Here is a 22,628-nt window from a genome sequence, read left to right as displayed (position 1 = left end):
TACACGTGCTGGGGAAGGGCGCAGGGCATTGTGGGTGCATAGTTCAGCAAGAGCGTCGTGGGCTTATGGGCCCCCCGGAGTAGACTACAATTCCCGAGGTGCTCTGCGCCAGCCTGGCGCCGGTAATCTGCGCACGCAGCACCTTGGGAATAGAAGTTTCGGCGGCATGGACGCTGTCTGAGCCGAGTGGCGAGGGATTCGCCTTCCCGGCCACCCATTTAGCGGGGCGGGGCGCTTCGACCCATCTGGCAGGGCGGGGCGCCTCGCGAAGATGGTGGCGCGCGCAGCGTGTGGCTCCCGTCGTCTGCCTAGGTCCCGACTCAGTGCACCGGCCGGCGACTCGCTGGCCTGGAACCCCCCGCCGCCAGGTCCCTGACCCCGCGCCCCGTCGTGCCCGATTTGCGGCATGCCCCGCGCCCGAAAAGGCAGCGCGCACCGCAGAGGCGGCCAGCGCCGCGGAGGCGGTAAGTTGAGGTCGGGTGGGTGGCGGGGCACGGAGAAACTGAGGAACGTCAAACTAGGGTCCTGAGTGGGTTCCCGTCAGTGACGCTTAGAGTTCTCGGGTACAGACTCCTGCCTTGCCCAGTCTGGTGCCGCCACCTGCAAACTCCCCCCCGTGACGGGCACGTGCCCCAGAAGTCAGCGGCCACGTGTGCGCCTAACTTGAGCGTGCTGCCCGCGTGCCCGAGCCTTCGCTCCGGCTCGCACCTGGCCCGCACCTGCCGGCCTTGTTTGGGTTCTCATTGCCTCTCTACCCAAGCTGTCCGCTGTGATGGACAAACTGGCCAGACGGAGCTGGAAGCCCGTCCGCTTTCCAAAACCTGATCCTTTCCCTAGCTGGACTAGGAAGTTGGTGGGAGACCTGGCTTACCCTGGAGTACTGAGAGATAGGGTGATGGGGAAACTGCAAAATTTGGGGCCTTGACTGCCCGGCCCTAGAAGGCGGATGAGCGCCCTGGGGCCTGTGACAGTCCTGAAAGTCGCTTATCAGGTCGACCAGGAGGTGCAGCATATGTCCTGGTACAGTAAACACGTTTCTGTTTACCCAGCAGAGATGGGGTGCCTTTTAGGCATGGCTGACACCTGGCCACCATTTTAATGGGGCTTGGATGAGGGTGTTACCGAACCACACTTGGATTCACTTGCCTGGCAGCAATAAAGCCAGTCTACTGATGAAACCGCAGAATGCGGGCCGCGGGGGTGGGGTGGGTGCGGAGGCGGGGGTGAGGCTCTGAGGAGCTCTGGTTCTTTATGTCTCAGAGCACAGAGAATTCAGCAAGAGTTGAAAGTGATAAATAAAAAGTGACTTTTTAGAATAGGACACTTGAGAGGCCTACAAGTGGGTGGGTGAGAAGGTGCTGCCCCAAGAACTTGGTGGGTATAGTTTTATAATCAAAGGAAGAGTGGGGAGAGCAAGAAGACCACCTTCTTCCTCATTCTTGAGGAGATGTCCCGCTTCCATCATCAGTTCCTTCTGTACGTGGGATAGGGGAGTTTTCTTGCCCCTACAAGGTCAAATCAGGACTGTCGTGGCGCAATGGGAATGAGCAAAAAGGCAGTAACCATATACTGAAATATGATAAGTCATTTCAGGTTTTCGTCACTCTTTCCTTAAATTTTTTCTTTTAGTGCACTCAGGGGAGCATGTCCTAGGAATCATTGGGCTGGATGTAGGTCTCCTTCTACCATTAAAACAATGGTTGTTTGGGGGCATGCCTCCTGCTTCTGTTTCATGATTTTATGATTAAGCAAACCTGCTTTCTTTCTTTTTTTTAAAGGTGCTTTCTTGAATGATGATTAACTTAAAGCAGTCTCCCATAGTTTTTTCTTATGCTCCTTTAGTGGGATTAACTGTTTAATCACCTACTTTGTCTTTTTACTTTGTCCCTTGTCATTCCCTGCCTCCAGGTATTTATCCTTTTTGCTTAAAGGGGGTTAAGGGCCAACAAACTTATCATTAACTGCTTTCTGCTGAGATAGGATGTAGGCCTCCCTGGGGAAGAAGTGTAAGACCTGACTGAGTCTTCCTTCTCTTTTGGGAGAACTGTAATGCTAACTCTGGTTGTGTGTGTGTTAGTCACTCCGTCATTTCCGACTCTTTGTGACCCCACGGACTGTAGCCCGCCAGGCTCCTCTGTCCATGGAATTCTCCAGAATACTGGATCGGGTTGCCATTTCCTACTCCAGGGGATCTTCCCGAGCCAGTGATTGAACCGGGGTCTCCCACATTGCAGGCAGACTCTTTACTGACTGAGTACTATTCTGTTAGACCTTGGTGGCTGTTAAACATCAGAGAATGAGTTTATAGAAGATACAAATGAAAAGAATTAAAGCAATAGACATTCAGTTCAGTCGCTCAGTCGTGTCCGACTCTTTGCTACCCCATGAACCACAGCACGCCAGGCCTCCCTGTCCATCACCAACTCCTGGAGTTCACTCAAACTCATGTCCATCGAGTCGGTGATGCCATCCAGCCATCTCATTCTCTGTCGTCCCCGTCTCCTCCCACCCCCAATCCCTCCCAGCATCAGACTCTTTTCCAGTGATTCACTCGTCGCATGAGGTGGCCAAAGTATTGGAGTTTCAGCTTTAGCATCAGTCCTTCCAATGAAAACCCAGGATTGATTTCCTTTAGAATGGACTGGTTGGATCTCCTCGCAGTCCAAGGGACTCTCAAGAGTCTTCTCCAGCATCACAGTTCAAAAGCATCAATTCTTCAGCGATCAGCTTTCTTCACAGTCCAACTCTCACATCCATACATGACCACGGGAAAAACCATAGCCTTGACTAGACGGATCTTTGTTTGCAAAGTAATGTCTCTGCTTTTTAATATGCTATCTAGGTTGGTCATAACTTTCCTTCCAAGGAGTAAGCGTCTTTTAATTTCCTGGCTACAATCAGCATCTGCAGTGATTTTGGAGCCCAAAAAAATAAAGTCTGACACTGTTTCCACTGTTTCCCCATCTATTTCCCATGAAGTGATGGGACCAGATGCCATGATCTTTGTTTTCTGAATGTTGAGCTTCAAGCCAACCTTTTCACTCTCCTCTTTCACTTTCATCAAGAGGCCTTTGAGTTCCTCTTCACTTTCTGCCATAAGGGTGGTTGTCATCTGCATATCTGAGGTTACTGATATTTCTCCCGGCAATCTTGATTCCAGCTTGTGCTTCTTCCAACCCAGCGTTCCTCATGATGTACTCTGCATATAAGTTAAATAAGCAGGGTGACAATATACAACCTTGACGTACTCCTTTCCCTAGTTGGAACCAGTCTGTTGTTCCATGTCCAGTTCTAACTATTGCTTCCTGACCTGCATACAGGTTTCTCAAGAGGCAGGTCAGGTGGTCTGGTATTCCCATGTCTTTCAGAATGTTCCACAGTTGATTGTGATCCACACAGTCAAAGGCTTTGGCATAGTCAGTGAAGCAGAAATAGATGTTTTTCTGGAACTCTCTTGCTTTCTCCATGATCCAGTGGATGTTGGCAATTTGATCGCTGGTTCCTCTGCCTTTTCTAAAACCTGCTTGAACATCTGGAAGTTCACGGTTCACATATTGCTGAAGCCTGGCTTGGAGAATTTTGAGCATGACTTTACTAGCGTGTGAGATGAGTGCAACATTAGAAGAGTTATTAAAAGAGATTGTTTCCACAGTTTAGGAGACCCAAACCATATTTTCCAAACAGTTTCCATATCTGGAGAGGGTTACTTGAAGCCTCACTTGTTTGCTTTTGGCTAGGCCCGGAACCTTAATGTTTTATACTTCAGTCTTTTAGTTATAGATTTAGTCTTGTTATTTAAAAAAATTTTTTTGTTCACATCATTTAGTGATAAGGGTCACTTCCTTGTCCTTCGAGAAACAGAGTGGCCCCTAATTTAGTTAGTAAGCCCCATCTATTAAGGGGAGAGGACAATCAGGCCCAAACAGAAAGGAATGTAGAAATGACTGGCCACTGATGTTGCACCAAAGGGGTTGCAGGAAAGTGTACCCGTGTCTCTCTACTGACACTCCCACTACATATTTCTTATAATTGTTAAGGCTCTCAGTCTTTAGGTTAAGACTGAGAGGGTTGCCCTGGTGCTTAGGAGAGATTTTATCAAATGGCTCACCACATCAATGACTGCCTGAAGCTTGAGGCTCACCACTAGTTATGTAGGTGGTATCTCTATCTAGAGCCACTTTTGGTCTTGGGCTCCCTCAGCCTTTTGATTATAAAACCATCAAAAGCTTATGGGTCCCTGTCCCTTTCTGGCATCTGGGGCTTTCCCTCTGCCAAAGCTCTGGTTTTTCTCAAAGTGGATTGAGCACCTTCTTTCCTTCAGTGCCCCCTTGGTCCACCTAGGATACACTGGTTTTGTCTAGGTGCCCATGAGCCTTATGGTTTACCATGGCCAGTTTGACCTGGTTTTTCAATGGTTTTTCAATGGACAAATCCACTGCCAGCGTTTGGACCTTTGTATATTTCTTTCGGTGCCTTTGGTCTCTTAGTTTATATTCCTCTGATTGAAAACTGAATAAACCAACTGGAGCAAGTCACTTATAGGGGACTGGTAGTTGCATTTTGAGTCCTGTACTGATGTCTGGGGTGGACTGGGCTGTGGAATGCATAGCCTGAAGGGCCTGCCCCTGGAGGAGGGAGGGATCCATACTCATATGCTGCTTATTTATTTATCTGGCTCTGCCTAGTCTTAGTTGCGACACCTGGAATCTTTAGTTGCAGCAAACTCTTAGTTGTGGCATTTGGGATCTAATTCCCCGGCCAGGGATTGAATTCACATTCCCTTCATTGGAAGTGCAGAGTCCTAACTGCTTGACCACCAAAGGAGTCTCTCTTTGTAGACTTTTTCACAATGGCCCTTCTGACTGGTGTGAGGTGATACCTTGTAGTTTTCATTTACATTTGTCTAAAAATTAGTGATGTTGAGCATCTTTTCATGTGCTTTTTAGTCACTAGTATGTCTTCTTTAGAGAAATGTCTGTTTAGATATTCTGATCTTTTTTTTCTTTTTAAACAGAACTGTATGAGCTGTTTGTATATTTTGGAGATTAATCCCTTCTCAGTCGCTTTGTTTGCATATATTTCCTCCTATTCTGTGGGTTGTCTTTTTGTTTTGTTTATGGTTTCCTTTTCTGTGCAGAAGCTTTTAAGTTTATTTAGGTCCCATTTTTAAATTTTTTTGATTTTCATTTTTCTAGGAGGTGGATCAAAGAAGATACTGCTGTGATTTATGTTAAGGAGTGTTTGCCCTTTGTTTTCCTCTAGGAGTTTATATTATAGAGTCTGGCCTTACATTTAGGTCTTTAATCCATTTTGAGTTTATTTTTGTGTATGGTGTTAGCGAGTGAAAGTTGTTTCCGACTCTGCGACCCCATGAATATACAGTCTGTGGAATTCTCCAGGCCATAATACTGGAGTGGGTAACCATTCCCTTCTGCAGGGGATCTTCGGAACCCAGGGGTCAAACCCAGGTCTTCCGCCTTGCAGGCAGATTCTTTACTGGTTGAGCCAGCAGGGAAGCCTCTATGGTGTTAGAGGATGTTCTAATTTCATTCTTCTCAGTTTGTTAATGTGGTGTATCACACTGATTGATTTGAATATATTGAAGAATCTTTGCATCTCTAGGATAAATCCCACTTGATCCTGGTGCATGAGCCTTTTAATGTATTGTTGGTTTCAGTGTGCTAGTATTTTGTTGAGGATTTTTGCATCTCTGTTCATCAGTGGGATTGACCTGTATTTGTATGTGTCTGTTTCAGTATTAGGGTAATGGTGGCCTTGTAGAATGAGTTCGGGAGTGTTCCTTCATCTGGAATTTGGGGGGATATTTTCAGAAATATAGGTGTTAAGTCTTCTCTACATGTTTGGTAAGTCACCTGTGAAGCCACCTGGTCCTGAACTTTTGTCTGTTGGAAGTTTTCTCATCACAGTGTCACTTCATTACTTGTGATTGGTCTCTTCCTATTTTCTGTTTCTTCCTGGTTCAGTCTTGAAAGGTATACATTTCTAAGAATTTGGACATTTCTCTTTTTAAAACTTTTTAACTGTACCCTGTGACTTGCAGGATCTTAATTCCCTGACCAGGGATTGAACTTGGGTCCCTGGCAGTGGAAGCGTGGAGTCCTAACCACTAGACTGCCAGAATTTGTCTGTTTCTTTTAGGTTGTCCATTTTATTGGCATAAAGTTGTGTGTAGTAGTCTCTCATGACCCTTTGTATTGATATTTCTGTGGTGTCCATTTTAACTTCTTTTTCATCTCTGATTTAATTTATTTTTATTGATTGGCTGTGCTGCATGGGCTTTTCTCTGTTTGCAGTGCACAGGCTTCTCGCTGCAGTGGCTTCTCTTGTTGCTAAGCACTGGCTCCAGGGCGTGCTGGCTTGAGTATCTGTGGTGCGCGAGCTCAACAGTTGAAGTTCGCCTGCTCGGGAGCACAGACTCAGCAGTTGTGGCACACGAACCTAGCTGCTCCACAACACGTGGGATCTTTCCAGACCAGGGATCAAACCTGTGTCTCCTGCATTGGCAGGTGGATTCTTTACCACTGAGCCACCAGGGAAGCCCACTAATTTTATTGATTTGAGCCCACTCTTTTTTTTTTTCTTGATGAGTCTGCTGCTGCTGCTGAGTCGCTTCAGTCGTGTCCGACTCTGTGCTACCCCATAGATGGCAGCCAATAGGCTCCGCCATCTCTGGGATTCTCCAGGCAAGAACACTGGAGTGGGTTGCCATTTCCTTCTCCAGTGCATGAAAGTGAAAAGTGAAAGTGAAGTCGCTTAGTCGTGTCCGACTCGTCGTGACCCCATGGACTGCAGCCTACCAGGCTCCTCCATCCATGGGATTTTCCAGGCAAGAGTACTGGAGTGGGTTGCCATTGCCTTCTTCGCTTGATGAGTCTGGCTAAAGGTTTATCAATATTGTATATCTTTTCAAAGAACAGGCTTTTACTTTCATTGATCTTTTCTATGATTTTCTTTGTCTCTATTTCATTCATTCCTGTTCTTATGTTTATAATTTCTTCTACTAATTTGGAATTTTGTCTTTCTTCTCTGGTTGCTTTAGGTATAAGGTTACCTTTCTTCTTTGATATTTTGTCTTGTTTCCTGAGGTAACATTGCTTCCCTGTAAACTTGCCTTTTAGAACCGCTTTTGTGGCATCCCATAGATTTTGGATCTGGTGTTTTCTTTGCCATTGCTCTCTCAGTTCATTTCAGTTCAGTCGCTCAGTCATGTCCAACTCTTTTCTATCCCATGGACTTCAGCACGCCAGGCCTCCCTGTCCTTCACCATCTCCTGGAGCTTGCTTAGACTCATGTCCATTGAGTCAGTGATGCCATCCTACCATCTCATCCTCTGTCGTCCCCCTCTCCTCCCGCCTTCGATCTTTCCCAGCATCAGGGTCTTTTCAAATGAGTCGGTTCTTTGCATCAGGTGTCCAAAGTATTGGAGCTTCAGCTTCAGCATCAGTCCTTCCAATGAATATTCAGGACTGATTTCCTTTAAGATTGACTGGTTTGATCTCCTTAAGTCCAAGGGACTCTCAAGAGTCTTCTCCAACACCGCAGTTCAAAAGCATTTCTCTCTAGGTATGTTTTTTCAATTCCTTGTTGATTATTTTCAGTGATCCACTGAATATATATATTCTTATTTGAATTTTTTTCCCATATAGGTTTTGAGAGAGTGTTGACTAGAGTTACCTGTGCTGTCCATCAGGTTCTTGTTGATAATCTGTTTTACATACATTGGTGTATATGTGTGCAACCCAACCTGCAAATTTATCCCTCCCTCCCATCCCTCCCTTTGGTAATCATAAATTTCTTTTCTTTTCTATGCATATATCTATATATATATTTTTTCTTTTGGCTATGGCCTGCAGGTTCTGGCATCTCAGTTCCATGACGAGGGATCCAGTCTAAGATGTTGGCAGTGAAACCGGAGTTCTAAGCCTATACTGCAGGGGAATTTCCCAAAAATTTCTTTTCTAAGTCTGTGGGCCTGTTTCTGTCTTGTAAATCAGTTCATTTGTATCAGTTATTAGATTCCACATATAAGCAATGTCATAGGATGTTTTTGGATCTTTGCTCATTTTCTTGAATCACTGTAATCATCGCTCGGTCCTTGTTGCTGAAAATTGCATTATTTCATTCTTTTTTTTTGGCTGATACCCCATTGTATATATGTACCATATCTTCCTTATTCATCTGTCAAGGGACGTTCTGAAGACTTCTGTGTCCTGCCTGTTGTAAATAGTGCTGCAATGAATGTTGGGGTGCAAATATGTTTAGGAATTATGGTTTTCTGAGGATATCTGCTGGGAAAAGCATTTCCAAATCCTATGGTTGGTGTATTTTTCATTTTTTCAGGAATCTCCCTCCTCTTTTCGCAGTTGGTTGTGACCCTTTACATTCCCCCCAACAGTGTAGGAGGGTTCCCCTTTCTCTGCTGCTGCTAAGTCACTTCAGTCGTGTCCGACTCTGTGTGATCCCATAGACGGAAGCCCCCCTTTCTCTACACAGTACTTATTGTTCGCAGACTTTTGGAGCATGGCCATTCTGCCGGGTGGGAGGTGATACCTTGTGGTCCTTTTGATTTGCATTTCTCTACTAATAAGCAATGCTGAGCAAGTTTTCACGTGCTTTTTTTTTTTTTAACAGCGAGAGTAAAATATTCATCTTGAAATTGACTTCGTGAAGGTCCGCCCTCTGAATTCTTTTCTGATTACCTCCCCGGGGTATTTCTTATGGGCAAGTGCCTCTTGCTTACAGTGCCCCAGCCCTTGTGATTATTAAGTGTCCAGAAAGGGAAAGTCACTCAGTCGTGTCCGACTCTTTGTGACCCCATGGACTATACAGTCCATGGAATTCTCCAGGCCAGAATACTGGAGTGGGTAACCTTTCCCTTCTCCAGGGAATCTTCCCAATCCAGGGACTGAACCTAGGTCTCCCACTTTGCAGGCAGATTCTTTACCAGTTGAGCCACCAGGGAAGCCCAAGAATACTGGAGTGGGTAGCCTATCCCTTCGCCAGTGGATCTTCCAAACCCAGGAATCGAACCGGTGTCTCATGCATTGCAGGCAGATTCTTTACCAACCGAGCTATCAGGGAAGCCCCAAGTGTCCAGAAGCAAGGGTTTTAAAGCTGTAGTTCTGAGAAGTGGCCACAAGGCGGAAGGATTTTTTTCGTGCCCAACTCTGGGTCTTCTGGCCGCCAGAGCCTTAGCAAAGAGTCCTGTTCTTGGCTTATAACTGAGAGTGGAATGTGCCAGATCAAACAACCAAAGGCTGTGGCTCCTTTTTTGTTCCCCTTTAGCCTTCACACCCCCAGACAAATAACCAACTCTTGTAATGCGGTAGCGCCCAGGGTGCGGTCATAGAGGACAGGGTTGACTTTCGGAAGGCAGTAGGCTGGAGGTGGGAACCCCCCCAACAGGAGAACTGCACACAAGGTGACTGTTCACAGCTCTTTCAGTCCAGAGGGTGCCCCACCCTTCAGTTGCCCTAGTTTTGGTTTTGCTGCTGGAAGGCCCCCCTAGATGTGGACAGCGTGATCCCATTCAGAGGGGATCAGACACCGCATTTGCAAGGGGGGTTCCTGTGCAGGCACGTGCTCCCTGGCTCCCTCAGCCCCAGGACTGCTCTGGCGCCCAGGGAATTAACACCAGCCTAGGTCCCCCTGGTCTGAAGGGAATATAGTAGGCATTTCTGTTTCTTTTTTTTAATTGGGGTTTTATTTTATGTTGGAGTACAGTTGATTTGCAGTGTTGTGTGTGATTTAGATGTTCAGTTTCAGGTATACTGTGATTCAGTTCTACATATACATATACCTATTCTTTCTTGGATTACTTTCCCGTGTCAGGTTTGACAGAGTATTTAGTAGAAGTTCCTGGGCTCCACAGTAAGGTATGGTTGATCACATATTGTGTATATGTTTTGTGTTTATGTTTATCTTAACCTCCAAATTTCTCTCCCCTACCCCACCTGATTCTTTCGGTAAACGTATATTTGTTTGCCAAGTCACTTCATGGGAAATAGATGGGGAAACAGTGGAAACAGTGTCAGACTTTATTTTTGGGGGCTCCAAAATCACTGCGGATGCTGATTGCAGCCAGGAAATTAAAAGACGCTTACTCCTTGGAAGGAAAGTTATGACCAACCTAGACAGCAGAGACATTACTTTGCCAACCAAGGTCCGTCTAGTCAAGGCTATGGTTCTTCCCGTGGTCATGTATGGATGTGAGAGTTGGACTGTGAAGAAAGCTGATCGCCGAAGAATTGATGCTTTTGAACTGTGGTGCTGGAGAAGACTCTTGAGAGTCCCTTGGACTGCAAGGAGATCCAACCAGTCCATTCTAAAGGAGGTCAATCCTGGGTGTTCATTGGAAGGAGTGATGCTAAAGCTGAAACTCCAATACTTTGGCCACCTCATGCGAAGAGTTGACGCACTGGAAAAGACTGATGCTGGGAGGGATTGGGGGCGGGAGGAGAAGGGAACGACAGAGAATGAGATGGCTGGATGGCATCACCGACTCGATGGACATGAGTTTGAGTGAACTCCGGGAATTGGTGATGGACAGGGAGGCCTGGCGTGCTGTGATTCATGGGGTCGCAAAGAGTCAGACACGACTGAGCGACTGAACTGAACTGATGTTTCTGTGTTTTTAAATTGGTTCATTTGTATCAATTTTTAGTGTCCCCCTAGTTTTTGTTCCTTGTTTCTATTACACTTGTGGGTATGATCATCTGTACCTGCAGCTGTGTTGTTGCCAAATGGCATTATTTCATTCTTTTTTATGCCTGAGGAATATTGCATTGTCTATGGACACCATGTTTATTTCTTCATTCACCTGTTGATGGATGTTGAGCAGGCTTCTGTGTTCTTGCTGCTGAAAATAGAGTGGTAATGAATCTTGTGGTGCATGTGTGTTTAGGAATTAGGATTTCTGAGGACAAAGGAATGCCCGGGAGGGGCACTTTGGAATTCTGTGGTTGGTCTGTTGTTTTGTATTTTCAGGAATTTCCCTGCTGCTCTCCATATTGGCTGTGCTGCTTTGTATCCTCCTGACAGTGTAGGCGTGTTCTCTTATTTCCATGCCATGTTCAATATTTACTGTTTGGAGACTTTTGGAGGATGGCCACATTCCCTGGGGGGAGGTGATACATCCTGGTCCTTTTGATTTGCATTTCTCAAATAGTGGTGCTCAGCAAGTTTTCGTGTGGTTTTCTTTTTTTTTTTTTTTTTAATTAAAAAATTTGTTAATTTTTAACACCAAAAACATTTTGTATTGGGAAATAGCCAATTAATGGGGGTTCCCTGGTAGCTCAGCTGGTAAAGAATCCACCTGCAATGCAGGATACCTCAGTTTGATTCCTAGGTCGGAAAGATCCGCTGGAGAAGGGATAGGCAAGCACTCCAGTATCCTGGCCTAGAGAATTACATGGACTGTGAAGTCCATGGGGTCGCAAAGAGTTGGACACAGCTGATCGACTTGGACTTTCACTCATAGCCCACTAACAATGTTGTGACAGTTTCAGGTGAACGGTGAAGGGACTCAGGCATAAATGTATCCATTCTCCCCCAGATCCCCTCTCACCCAGGGGAGAACGGCACATAGCATTGAGCATAGTTCTCTGTGCTATACAGTAAGTCCTTGTTGGTTATACATTTTTTTTTTTGGTTATCCATTTTTTAAAAATAATTTTATTTATTTTAAGATAGTTGATATACAGTATTGTTTTTGAGTTCTACACCAACCTGATTCAGTTCTACATATACCTGTAGCTGTACTTTCTCGGATATTTTACCCACAAAGGTCATTACAGGTTGAATTGAGTGATTTCTGCTATTTCATACAGCCTTGCTGATTATGTGTTTTACACACACACATATTTACTATGTTTTTATGTGTTGTGTTCTGTCAATATCAGCCTTCTAATTTATTCTTCTCCCATCCCCAGCTATTCCCTTTAGTAAATTTAAGTTCCTTTTTTAGTCATTTTTCTCGTTTGTTAGTACCCTAGTTCGTTTGTATCAGCGTTTTGATCCCACCGTTAAGTAATATCAGTGATATCTGTTTTTCTCTCTCTGACTCTCTGTACCTGGTGTAGTCATCTCTGTGTATCCAAGTGCCACAAATGGCGTGGTTTCATTGTTTTCAGCTGAGTAGTCATTCATGGGGTGTCTGTTGCATCTCTTTTTCTTCCTTTTATCGATGGATGTACTTTCGGGTGGTTTCCACGGATTTCCTATTGTGAATAGTGGAACATGGACTGTTTTTGAAGGATGGTTTTCTCTGTTACTGTTCCAGGACTGAGATATCCAGGGCTTGCGGTAGCACTTTGCTTTGTTTTGAAAGTAACTTCCATGGTGTTCTCTATGTCAGAGTGGCCACTGACAGCATATTTGCCCCAGCAGTGCAGTAGGGACCCTTTTCTGCCCAGCCTCTCTTGCATTTTTTATTTTCTCTTGCATTTATTGTGTAGACCTTTTGATATCTGGTATAGGGGTTACAGATTTGTCATTTTGATTTGCATTTTACTAATCACTGGAGATGCTGAACAACTTACCATTTGACTTTTTGTTTCCTGTAAATAGGAGTGTAGTAACACTTAGCTCTTGCCATTCATTTCTTGAGAGTGAGCCCCGTTTTCAAGTTGATTTCCTTGACCTACCAGAAGACACTCCTTGAGGGCAGGCATCATTCACAGCCCTGCAGTCCTTGTGAATGGTTTAACTGCCCTTTGCCTGGTTCAAACTTCATGTTAGGAGAAAAGCCCACAAGGCGGCAGCACTTTCCCCTACCCCACCCTGGTATTTCCAGCAAGCAGACCTTTCATCACCTTAGGGAAAGCCGTCTTCCTGGGTGGTCCATTTGAGTGGAAAGGGCCCGAAGAAAGAGCCAAGGGCTTGTGATTCATTCCCACTTATGTCTTGCTCTTCAGGCTCTGCTCTCCCCTTCCCATTCCGGAGACATATCTCAAGCTCTGCAGTAGTGTTGTGCTGAGGGTACTGTTGTTTGGAGGTGGGGTGACCCAAAGGAATCAGTGCTTAAGTGGGTTCCCCCGGAGTGGGAGCCATGGAGACACGGAGACTTTCCGAAGATTTTCCTACTCAGTGACTGGGGCATCCTTCCGGTGCACTAGGCTAGCCTTAGCTGATAGAGGGCCAGTCTGCCTTGCAAGGGTGTGGTCCCGTCCAGAGGGCTGTCGGAAGTACAGGTGTTGGGGGGCTTATTTGCCTGCGCAGGCTCTTCTGCTCTGTCAGGTTTACCCCGGCCAGCCTGGGACTGAGGCCTGTTCAGGCCTCGTGGGTGTGACACCAGCGCAGGTGACCTGGGCCTCCTGGAACAGAGTAGGCAGTCCAGATTTATTTTCTTTCATTTCCGTTTCGTGTTGTAATATAGTTGAGACACAGTGTTCTGCTGTTATGCATCAACCTGATTTAGTTAAGGCTATAATTGTACCTGTGTTTTCTTGGATCATTTGCCCACGGAGGATATTACAGTGTGGTGAGTAGAGTCTCTTGTGGTATTTCATGCATCCTTGGTGATTTTGTGTTTTTTATATATATACACATATACATACACACACACACTGTTTATTCATTTGTGCTTTCCTGTTAATCCCACCATTCCCATTTTGTTTCCTCCACTCCCCATCTATTCCCTTTAGTAAATTATTTTTTTGGTCTCCCTTCTGTATTGTTAGTGCACTAGTTCAGCTGTTCAGTGTTTCGATTCCCCAGTTGTGATATGAATGATACGTGTTTTTCCTTGTCAGACGTTGGGTACTTAGTGGAATTCTCTCCTGATGTGTCTCAGAGCCACAAATGGCATGGTTTCATTCTGTTTTCATGCTGACTACTAGTTCATGGTATATTTGTTGCAAGTCTTTTTCTTTCATTAATGAATGAATGTACTTACCTGTGGTTTCAGTGGCTATGCTGTTTTGGATATTGGAGCAAATACCGTTTGAATGAATATGTCTTTTCAAAGGGTGGTTTTCTCCAAGTGTATTCCCAGGAGTGCGATTTCCAGAGCTTGTGGTAGCACTCTGTTCTCTGTGGAGAGAGCTTCCGTGGTGGTCTTCAGAGTGGCCGTTGCCAATGTATTGGTGTTCCCTTTTGTGCCCAGCCTCTCTTGAATTTTTTGTGTGTAGCCCTTTTGATAACTGGTTGTTAGGGTTTACCGATTTGTCATTTAGAATCACTGAAGATGCTGAACACCTAACCATTAGACTTGGGTGTGTGTGTGTAAAGAAAGAATGTGGTAAAATTTAGCTCTTGCAGTTGGTTTTCTGAGAGTGAGCCCGGTTTTCAAGTCGATTTTCTTGACCTACCAGAGGATATTGCTTGAGGGCAGGCGCCATTCACAGCTCTACAAACCTTTGTTAAGTAAAGATGCTGTTACTAGTCGTGGCCACAAGGTGGCAGCCCTTCCCCTTCCTCTCCCCTGTGTTTCAGGCAATCTGATCCTTTATGAGCTTTAGAGAAAGCCGTTTCCTGGGTGGTCCCTTAGAGTGGAACTTGCTGGGAGAAATAGTCATTAGCTTGTGATTCAATACCTCTTCCTTCTTGCCCTTCAAGGTCCTCCCTCTCCTCCCACCCTGGAGACAGATTTCAAGCCCTGTGTGAGTTTTATTGAGGTTTCTGTGGTTTTAGGTGGGGCGGCCAAAAGGAAGCCTGCGCTTCCAGGACCAGGAGCTGTGGAGACTGGGAGACTTTTCAGAGCTCTTGCCACCCAGCAGCCCCAGCACCCCTTCAGGTGTACTAGGCTAGCCTTCCCTCTCAGAGGGGCAGCTTGCATTGCCAGGTTGTGGCCCCAGCTAGAGAGTAGCAGGGAGAACAGGTGCAAGGTGGCACTCATTTGGAGGCACAGGCCCTTCAGCTCTCTCAGATTCACCCCAGGCCACCCTGGGACCCAAGCAAGCTCAGGCTTCACTACTCTGACCCTGCCCAGGTGACACTGGCCTCGTGCAATAGAATAGGTAGGCCCCGCTCTTATCTTTTTTTTAATATCATTTCCATATTCTATTGCATTATAGGTGATACACAGTGTTGTTTTTTGTTTCTGCAGCAACCTGATTCAGTTACACATACACTTGTACCTGTTCTTTCTCGGGTGCTTTGCCCATGTGGATTACTACAGAGTGCTGAGTAAGAGGCCTTGTGCAACCTTTGGTAAAGCTAAGTTCCTTTTTAGCATCTCGTCTGTTTTTTAGTGCCTCAGTTGTATCGGTGTTTAGATAGCACTTCTGAGTGTTATAAGCAGTGTTTGACTTTGTCTATTTAGCATAATAGTGTCTTGCTGGGTCCAAGTGCCCAGAGATGGCATGATTTCATTCTGTTTACTGGCTGAGCCCCAGTCCATGGAGTGGCTGTGCAAGCCTTTTTTCCTCATTTATCTGTGGTTCGACATTGCCATGGTTTCGGTTGGTCTTTTCTTTTGGGTTACGGCACAAGGACAGCTGGGTTTCATATGTCTTTTCGAGGCTGGTGTCCTCTGGGTAGAGGCCCAGGACTGGGAATCCCAGAGCTTGTGGTGGCATTGTTTTTTGGTTTTTAAAGAACCTTTATAGTTTCCCTCAGAGTGGCTATTTCCAGTGTATGTTTGAACCAACAGTGCTGTAAGGTTCTGTCTTCTCTAGCGTTTTTTTGTGTAGTGACTTTTGATGACTTGTGTAGTGGGTTACTTCGTTGTCACTTTAATTTCCATTTATTAACCATTAGAGATGCTGAGCATCTTTTCAGTTGATTTTTGCTTTTAAAAATGTAAACTTTAGCTCTTGCAATTGATTTCTTTAACTGCTCTGCAGTGCTGGTTTTGAAGTTCCTATTACAAGAAGCGGCCACAAGGCGGGTAGCACCTTCTCCTGCCCCGGTCTGCTAATGCGGGCAAGCCGAACCTTTGTGGCTCTGAGAGAAAGCCGTTTTCCTGGGTTGTCAGTTTCAGTGGGAAGTGCCCAAAGAAACAGCCAAGAGTCTGTGACTCATCACCGCTTCCCTCTTGCTGTTTAGGCTCCTGCTGTCTGCTTTTACCTACAGACAGACCCCAGGTTCTGCAAAAGTGTTGTGCTAAGGATGCTGTGGTTTGGAGCTGGAGTGACTCAAAGGAATCAGTCTTTAATTGGGATCCAATTAATTGGGTACCAGGAGCTGTGGTACCCAGAAACGTTTCACAGACCTTCCTGCCCAGCAGCTGCAGCATCCTTTGGATGCGCTAAGATTGCCTTAGCTGATCGAGGGCCAGCCTGCATCCCGAAGTTGTGGTCCCAGCCAATCAGGACCAAGCACTTCAGTCAAGTGGGGTCTTTCCGTCTCCCATCCTATTCAGGATGAAGCCTGCTCAGGCTCCAGGGATGTGACACCAGACCAGGTTGCAAAGGCCTGAGGGGAATAGAATGAGCAGTCTATCTTTTCATTTTCAAGCTTTATTGCACTGTGTGTGATATACAGTGTTGTGTTTGAGTTCTGTAGCCACTTGATTCTGCTGTACAGATTCCTGTAAGGATTCCTTTTCAGATCCTTAACTCAGGTAAGTTATTACAGGGCGCTTGAGGTGCTGTGTAGTGGTCAGAGTCCACTCTCAGGAAGTAGTCTGGAGATAACCATCTCACAACCAGGAGACCTGCAGACAGGTGAGAATTTAAGGCTCTTGCAGCTTAGAGGGTTCAAGCCTAGAAAGCAAGAAATAGACGAGAGAGGAAGGAAGGGAGGCAAGAGAGACATGAGAGGAATCCGTCAGGAAGGGAAAACAAGAAAGGAGAATAGAGTTAAGAGAAAGAGGAAGGGAAGAGAGAGAGGAGAGAGAAACGGGGAGGACGAGAGAGAAGGGCAGAGTGAGATGGAGACAGGCTAGAGGGAGGAAGGGCGGTCAGGGAAGGAAGGGGTGGAAAGAGGGAAAGAGACAGGGGGCGGGAGGAAGGGGGGAAGGAATCAACAGTGAGGGAGAGGGACGCGGGAGGAAGGAAGATCGCGGGAAGGGGAGAGCAAGGGACAGAGAGAAAGCGACAGAAAGGAAAAGGCGGGAATCAAGGACGATGGGGGAGGAAGAGAGAGAGGGAGCTAGAGGGAGAGCGGAAGGAAGGAGGAAAGAGCAGGTGACAAGTGGAGGGGAAGAATGAGAGGGAGACGGACAAAGTAGAGGGAGGGGAGAACGGGAGGGGAAGGAATGAGCGGGAGGGGAAGGAATGAGTGTGGGAGAGCAGCGGGGGACAGAGGCAGAGTCGGGGATGAGGGAGGGAGGGAGGGGCAGTGAGAGAGAGACAGGAGGGGGGAAAGGAGGGCCAGAGGTGGGGGAGGGGAGAGCGGAAGAAATACAGAAAGGGTGGAAAGGATGCGGGGAAGGGAGGGATCAAGGGGGAGAGAGAGAAACGGGAGGCGAGGCGGGAGAGCGGGCAGGGGAAGGAGGAGATGAAGGCAGAGAGCAGACGCGAGGGATGCGGAGGAGAGACAGGGAGATGGGGCGTGAGAGTGTGAGGGAGGAGCAAGGGGAGCTGGAGGACGCGAGAAGGAGGGGAGGACACCGAGAAAAGGGGAGAAAGGCCAGAGACGCAGAGGAGGAAGGAACCCAGGAAGGGAGAGAGACGGGGCGAGAGGGGGAGGCTGAGAGAGACGGCAGGAGACCCACAGCCGGGAGGGAGAAAGGAAAGGAGGAGGGGGAGGAGGAGGAAGGAACGGGAAAGGGAGAGAAAGAGGCAAAGGAAGAGGGGAAGGAAGGGAAGGAAATCAGAGGAAGGAGGGGACAGGGCCTAAGAGACGGCGAGAGGGAGGAGGGGGAAAGGCAGACCGAGAGGAATGGAGAGACAGACTGAGCGGAGACAGACGGACGAGGGAGGCGGGGCCCAGAGAGGGGAGAGGCTGAAAACAGCGAGGGGGACGGCGAGGAAGGGGCGCGGGCAGACAGGGGAGGGGAGGAGGCGAGGGGGAGGAGACAGAGACCAAAAGGAGGGGGGGAGCAGAGAGAAAGGGGGTCCGAGGGGAGATGGAGTGGGGGGAGACGGACGGGAGAGAGCCGGAGACAGTGGGGGAGAAAGACGGAGCAACGCAAAGCCAAGCGGAGTGAGGGGGGCAGGGAAGGAGGGAAGGGGAGGGAGCAAGGGAGAGAGGAGAGGGAGAGGGAGAGACGAGGGGAGGGAAGAGCGGGAAAGAGGAGCAGACAAAAAGCGTTAGCGAAAGAGGGACAGAAACGGAATCGGAGGAAGAATGGAAGGGAGGCAGAAGAGGAGACAGAAGGAGGGACGGGGGAGAGGCAGAACCGGGGAGCGGGAGGGAGGGGGCGGAGAACGGCGGGAACCTAAGGGGAAGCAAGAGAGAAAGGAGGGCCAGAAAAGAGAGAGGGGAGGGAAGAGCAGGAGAGGACAGGGAGTCCGGAAGAGGAAGGCGGGAGCGAAGGGATCGCAGAACGCCAGAGTGGGGCAGCAGAGTCAGAAGGGAAGACGCGAGAAGGGGCCCGAGAGGGCGGGGACGGGAGGGCGAGGGAGAGGGGGCGGCAGTGACGAGAGAGGAGGGGAAAGAGGGCGGAAGCAGAGAGGCTGACCCGCTCCTAGGCAAGGCCGTCCTGGGCGAGGCAGCTATCTGGGGTGGCTCGTCCCCACTCACCTTTCTCTTCCTTCTCCTTCGTTTCTTCCTCCCTTCCCTTCCCCGTCCTCTCCCCGCCCCCCCTTCTCTCTTTGCTTCCGTTTTGGTTGGATTTTTACTTTATCTTGGTGTGTATCTGATTTCCTATGTGATGTTTCTAGGTGTGCAGCAGCATGAGTGAGTTAGACACACACAGATCGGTCTGTGTGTACGGTATTTATGTTCTGCCGCTCGTACAGATTCTGACCCGGGGGCAGTAGAGTTCCCTGCGCTCTACATTAGGTTGCAGTGATTATGTTCCTCGCGCTACAGTGTACATGTCAGTTTAATGGCAGGTGGCGCTAGTGGCAAAGAACCGTCTGCCAGTGCAGGGGTTTGAGACACGGGTTTGATCCCTGGGTCAGGAAGAGCCCCTGGAGAGGGCATGGCACCCCACTCCAGTGTTCTTGCCTGGAGAATCCCGTGGACAGAAGAGCCTGTGAGCTGCAGTCCATGGGATCCCAAAGAGTCAGACACGCCTAAAGCAACTTAGCACACACAGATGTCAGTCCCAACCTCCTGATTCACCCCAGATGTGCCACTCAACTCCCCTCTCTGCGGGCCCAGGCTACTCTGCGGATGCCTGAGGACAGGCTGTCTCCACCCCACCCTGTCCTGGACCCTGGTCTGACCTCTGCAGCTGCGTCTTCCACCCCCCCCCGCCCCCCCCAACCATGGAGTGTCAACCTGGTGACCAGCAACTGTCTGGGTCTCCGGCTGCAGCTGCTGCCCTTCCACACAGGTGTCCAGCTCTGCTGCTGACCCGCACACCTTCCTCTGTTCCCCTTTTTCAAGGGCTCCCGAAGCCAGGGGCCACTTGGCACTCTGTACATCCCAGGGTCAAGAGGAGCCTGTGTGTCCATCCACTCTGGGCCAAAGGGCTGGCATGGCCCAGGGGAGCTCAGGGGAGCATGTGCTTAAGGCCTGGGACACCTACTCACACCCACTAGGAGCCGGATCTCGGCCCCCAGTGCTGGTGGATGAGCCGAAACGAGTCACCAGTGTACTTACTGTCTGCACTGCTGTCCCCAGAGAGGTGCTTTTCCTTCTTTTGTGGATGGAGAAAGTGAGGCTTTGAAGGCTAAGGCCCCTGACCTGGTTACCCCCATTAAGCTGTGCAACAGGAATGTGGATCTTGGGTCTGTCAGACTCTGTAGTCTAAGGCCCTGGCCTTTTGGGGCATCAATCAGCCTTGAGGAGGGCAGTGTCCTGTCCCACGGGGTTGTGAGGCTGGCGAGGTAACCCCCGCCATCACGCCTCCACCAGGGCAGACCAAGCGCCCCGTCCCCCTCTCCCCAGGTGCCCGGAGCAGTACCCAGGCTGACTCAGGCTCCAGTGAGGACGAGGCAGCCAGCGAGGCCCGCAGCACCACCAGCGAGTGTCCCAGCCAGCTGAGCGCTGCTGCGGAGGAGAGCCTGGGTGAGAGGACGGGGTGCGGCGGGGACCCCACGGGGCTCCGGGGGTAGGGCTGGAAGGGGCATGACGAGCTGGCCTTGCAGGGGGGGAAGCCGTGGAGGAGCAGGGCCAGCAGGAGGACCTTGAGGAGAAGGTGAAGGAGTGTGTGGACTGCCTCACAGACAAGAGGTACCCCGGCCTCCAGCCAGCCCCGGCCTACGCCCTTGCTTAGCCCGCGCCGGGTGCCAGGGCGGGCTGGCCCACAACACCCATTCTCCCCCAGTGCCAAGACCCGGCAGGGCGCTCTCGAGAGCCTGCGCCTGGCCCTTGCAGCCCGTCTGCTCCCTGACTTCTTGCTGGAGCGCCGCCTCACCCTGGCTGACGCCTTGGAAAAGTGCCTCAAGAAAGGTTGGGCCCCGGGGTGCAGCGGGGCGGCCCTAACCCAGCTGGGTGCTGGCCCTCACCGCCTGGACTGACCGCAGGCCTTCCCGCAGGCAAGGGCGAGGAGCAGGCTCTGGCCGCAGCCGTGCTGGGCCTGCTGTGCTTGCAGCTGGGCCCCGGCCCCAAGGGCGAGGAGTTCTTCCAGAGCCTGCAGCCGCTGCTCGTCTCTGTGCTCAGCGACAGCGCGGCCAGCCCTGCCGCCCGACTCCACGTAAGTGTCCTTGGCCGGGGCCACCCCTCCTTCACCTCACCCGCCCTGCCTGCAGGCTCCCCCCAACTCTGAGGGGGAGCCCAGCTTGCCTCTGACCACCACCCAGATTCATCCTCCTCCCAACAGTGCGCGTCTGCCCTCGGCTTGGGCTGCTATGTGGCCGCCGTGGACATCGAGGTGAGTGCCCTGAGGCCCCGGCGGGAGAGCCCCCCCTGCCCCGCCTCTGCCCGAAACCCTCCCCTGCCCCCTTGTGCACCACCAGGACCTGGTCTCCTGCCTCACCTGCTTGGAAGGTGTTTTCAGCCGGTCCTGCAACGGGCGGGCCTCTGGCCCGGTGGTCCCCGCCAGCCTGCAGGGCCTGCTCTGCGCCGCCCTGCAGGCCTGGGCGCTGCTGCTCACCATCTGCCCCAGCGCACACATCGGCCCCATCCTGGACAGGTAGGGGTGCTGCTCCTTGGCCCCGGGAGCAGGAGGGCCGGGGTGAAGAGGCCCCCCGACCTGCACACATGGCTCAGCCTGCCCCTTCCCCAGGCAGCTGCCCCGGCTGCCCCAGCTCTTGTCCAGTGAGAGCGTGAACCTGCGGATGGCTGCCGGCGAGACCATCGCTTTGCTCTTTGAGCTTGCCCGGGACCTTGAGGTGTGAGCGCCAGGGGCATGCTTGGGAGGGTGCCTGCCGACCCCTCCTGCCCGCCTGGGGTGGGGTGCAGGGGCCGCCCCAGACAGCAAGGAAGCCTGAGGTCACTACAGAGGGGACACGGCCCCCACAGGCTCAGATGCACAGTGCTCTGAGGGCCCCCTGGCCGGGGTGTCTGGCACAGGCAGGGGCCACGGAAGAAGGGTCAGGCAGAGAACACAGCTCCCTCGGGGAAAGGCAAGCTTGGGGCGACCCCACCGAGCTCATAGCTAGCAGCGCTCAGGCCTGGCCCCCGTGTCCTCCCCGGCTCCGCTGCAGGAGGACTTTGTTTACGAGGATACTGAGGCCCTCTGCGGCAAGCTGCGCACTCTGGCCACCGACAGCAACAAGTACCGGGCCAAGGCCGACCGCCGGCGCCAGCGCTCCACCTTCAGGGCGGTGCTGCACTTCATCGAGGTGCGGTGTGTGCGTGGAGGGGCGCAGCCCCGCGCATGTGCAGCCCCCATCCCAGCCCCCGACCCCCAGGCACAGCCACCGAGCCCAGTTCTGGCCCCTCTCACCTGCAGGGCGGCGAGTGTGAGGAGGAGACCATCCGCTTCGGCCTCGAGGTGCTCTACGTGGACAGCTGGGCTCGGCGCCGGGTCTACGCTGCCTTCAAGGATGCTCTGGGCTCCGGGATGCACCACCACCTCCAGGTGGGCGGGCAAGCGGGGAGGGGGCACCCTCAGGGCGGTGCCACGCGGACCCAAGCTCACGGCCTTCTCGGCCCCCAGAACAACGAGCTGCTCCGGGACGTCTTCGGGCTGGGCCCGGTGCTCGTGCTGGATGCTGCCGCCCTGAAGGCCTGCAAGGTCTCCCGTTTTGAGAAGGTTCGCCCCCTTTCTCTCCCCTCCACTGCTTTGGCCTGGCGCGCTCGGGGGGCTGGAGGCGAGGCCAGCCACGCTCACGGCCCTCACTCTCCGCCCCCAGCACCTGTGCAATGCAGCGGCCTTCAGAGCCAGGACCAAGGCACGCAGCCGCGCGCGGGACAAGAGGGCAGATGTCCTGTGAGCAGACTGGCTTCGTCCTCACCTGGTTTTTTAACAGAAGATCCTGCAACACCTGATCCCTTCCAGGACTTGTCGCTTTTATTTTTTTAATGACAAAACCAAAGAGAGATACGGGGCGGGGCTGGAGCCTCTTCCCCGTCTCAGGGCTGGGGCGGGCAGAGGCCGCGCCTTTCTCAGGCCTTGTGCCCCTGGGATGAGTCACTTCTTGTGGGGGGCGGTGTCTGGACAAACGCCACTGCACCACAGTGGGGAGGTGATGCTGCTGGAGTGGATTTTTGTGCTGGTTTTT

General features: G+C 50.5%; 1 protein-coding gene across 1 annotated transcript; it reads left to right on the top strand.

The window, feature by feature from the left end:
* The first annotated feature begins 135 nt into the window (after positions 1-135).
* IFRD2 (interferon related developmental regulator 2) lies at positions 136-22,427 on the top strand. The gene is made up of 12 exons (XM_055413881.2): positions 136-464; positions 19,909-20,028; positions 20,109-20,193; positions 20,288-20,412; positions 20,499-20,656; positions 20,783-20,833; positions 20,919-21,094; positions 21,188-21,293; positions 21,609-21,746; positions 21,857-21,985; positions 22,064-22,159; positions 22,260-22,427. The coding sequence occupies exons 1-12, from the start codon at positions 407-409 to the stop codon at positions 22,338-22,340; spliced, it is 1,323 nt and encodes a 440-aa protein (XP_055269856.2). The 5' UTR covers positions 136-406; the 3' UTR covers positions 22,341-22,427.
* The last annotated feature ends 201 nt before the right edge of the window (positions 22,428-22,628 follow it).

Source organism: Moschus berezovskii, chromosome 24 (genome assembly GCF_049115385.1).
Source record: "Moschus berezovskii isolate FMDL1 chromosome 24, NW_MosBer_1.0, whole genome shotgun sequence".
Classification (NCBI taxonomy): domain Eukaryota; kingdom Metazoa; phylum Chordata; class Mammalia; order Artiodactyla; family Moschidae; genus Moschus; species Moschus berezovskii.
The sequence above is the reverse complement of the archived record's forward strand: the minus strand, read 5'-3'. Positions and strand labels throughout refer to the sequence as shown.

What these genes read in the sequence shown, in the direction of transcription:
- IFRD2 (XM_055413881.2), top strand. Translation starts at nt 407, where the DNA reads ATGCCCCGCGCCCGAAAAGGCAGCGCGCACCGCAGAGGCGGCCAGCGC. An exon ending in GGAAAAGTGCCTCAAGAAAG is followed by an intron (nt 20,413 to 20,498) that starts GTTGGGCCCCGG and finishes GCCTTCCCGCAG; the next exon opens with GCAAGGGCGAGGAGCAGGCT. An exon ending in GCCCTGCCGCCCGACTCCAC is followed by an intron (nt 20,657 to 20,782) that starts GTAAGTGTCCTT and finishes TCCTCCCAACAG; the next exon opens with TGCGCGTCTGCCCTCGGCTT.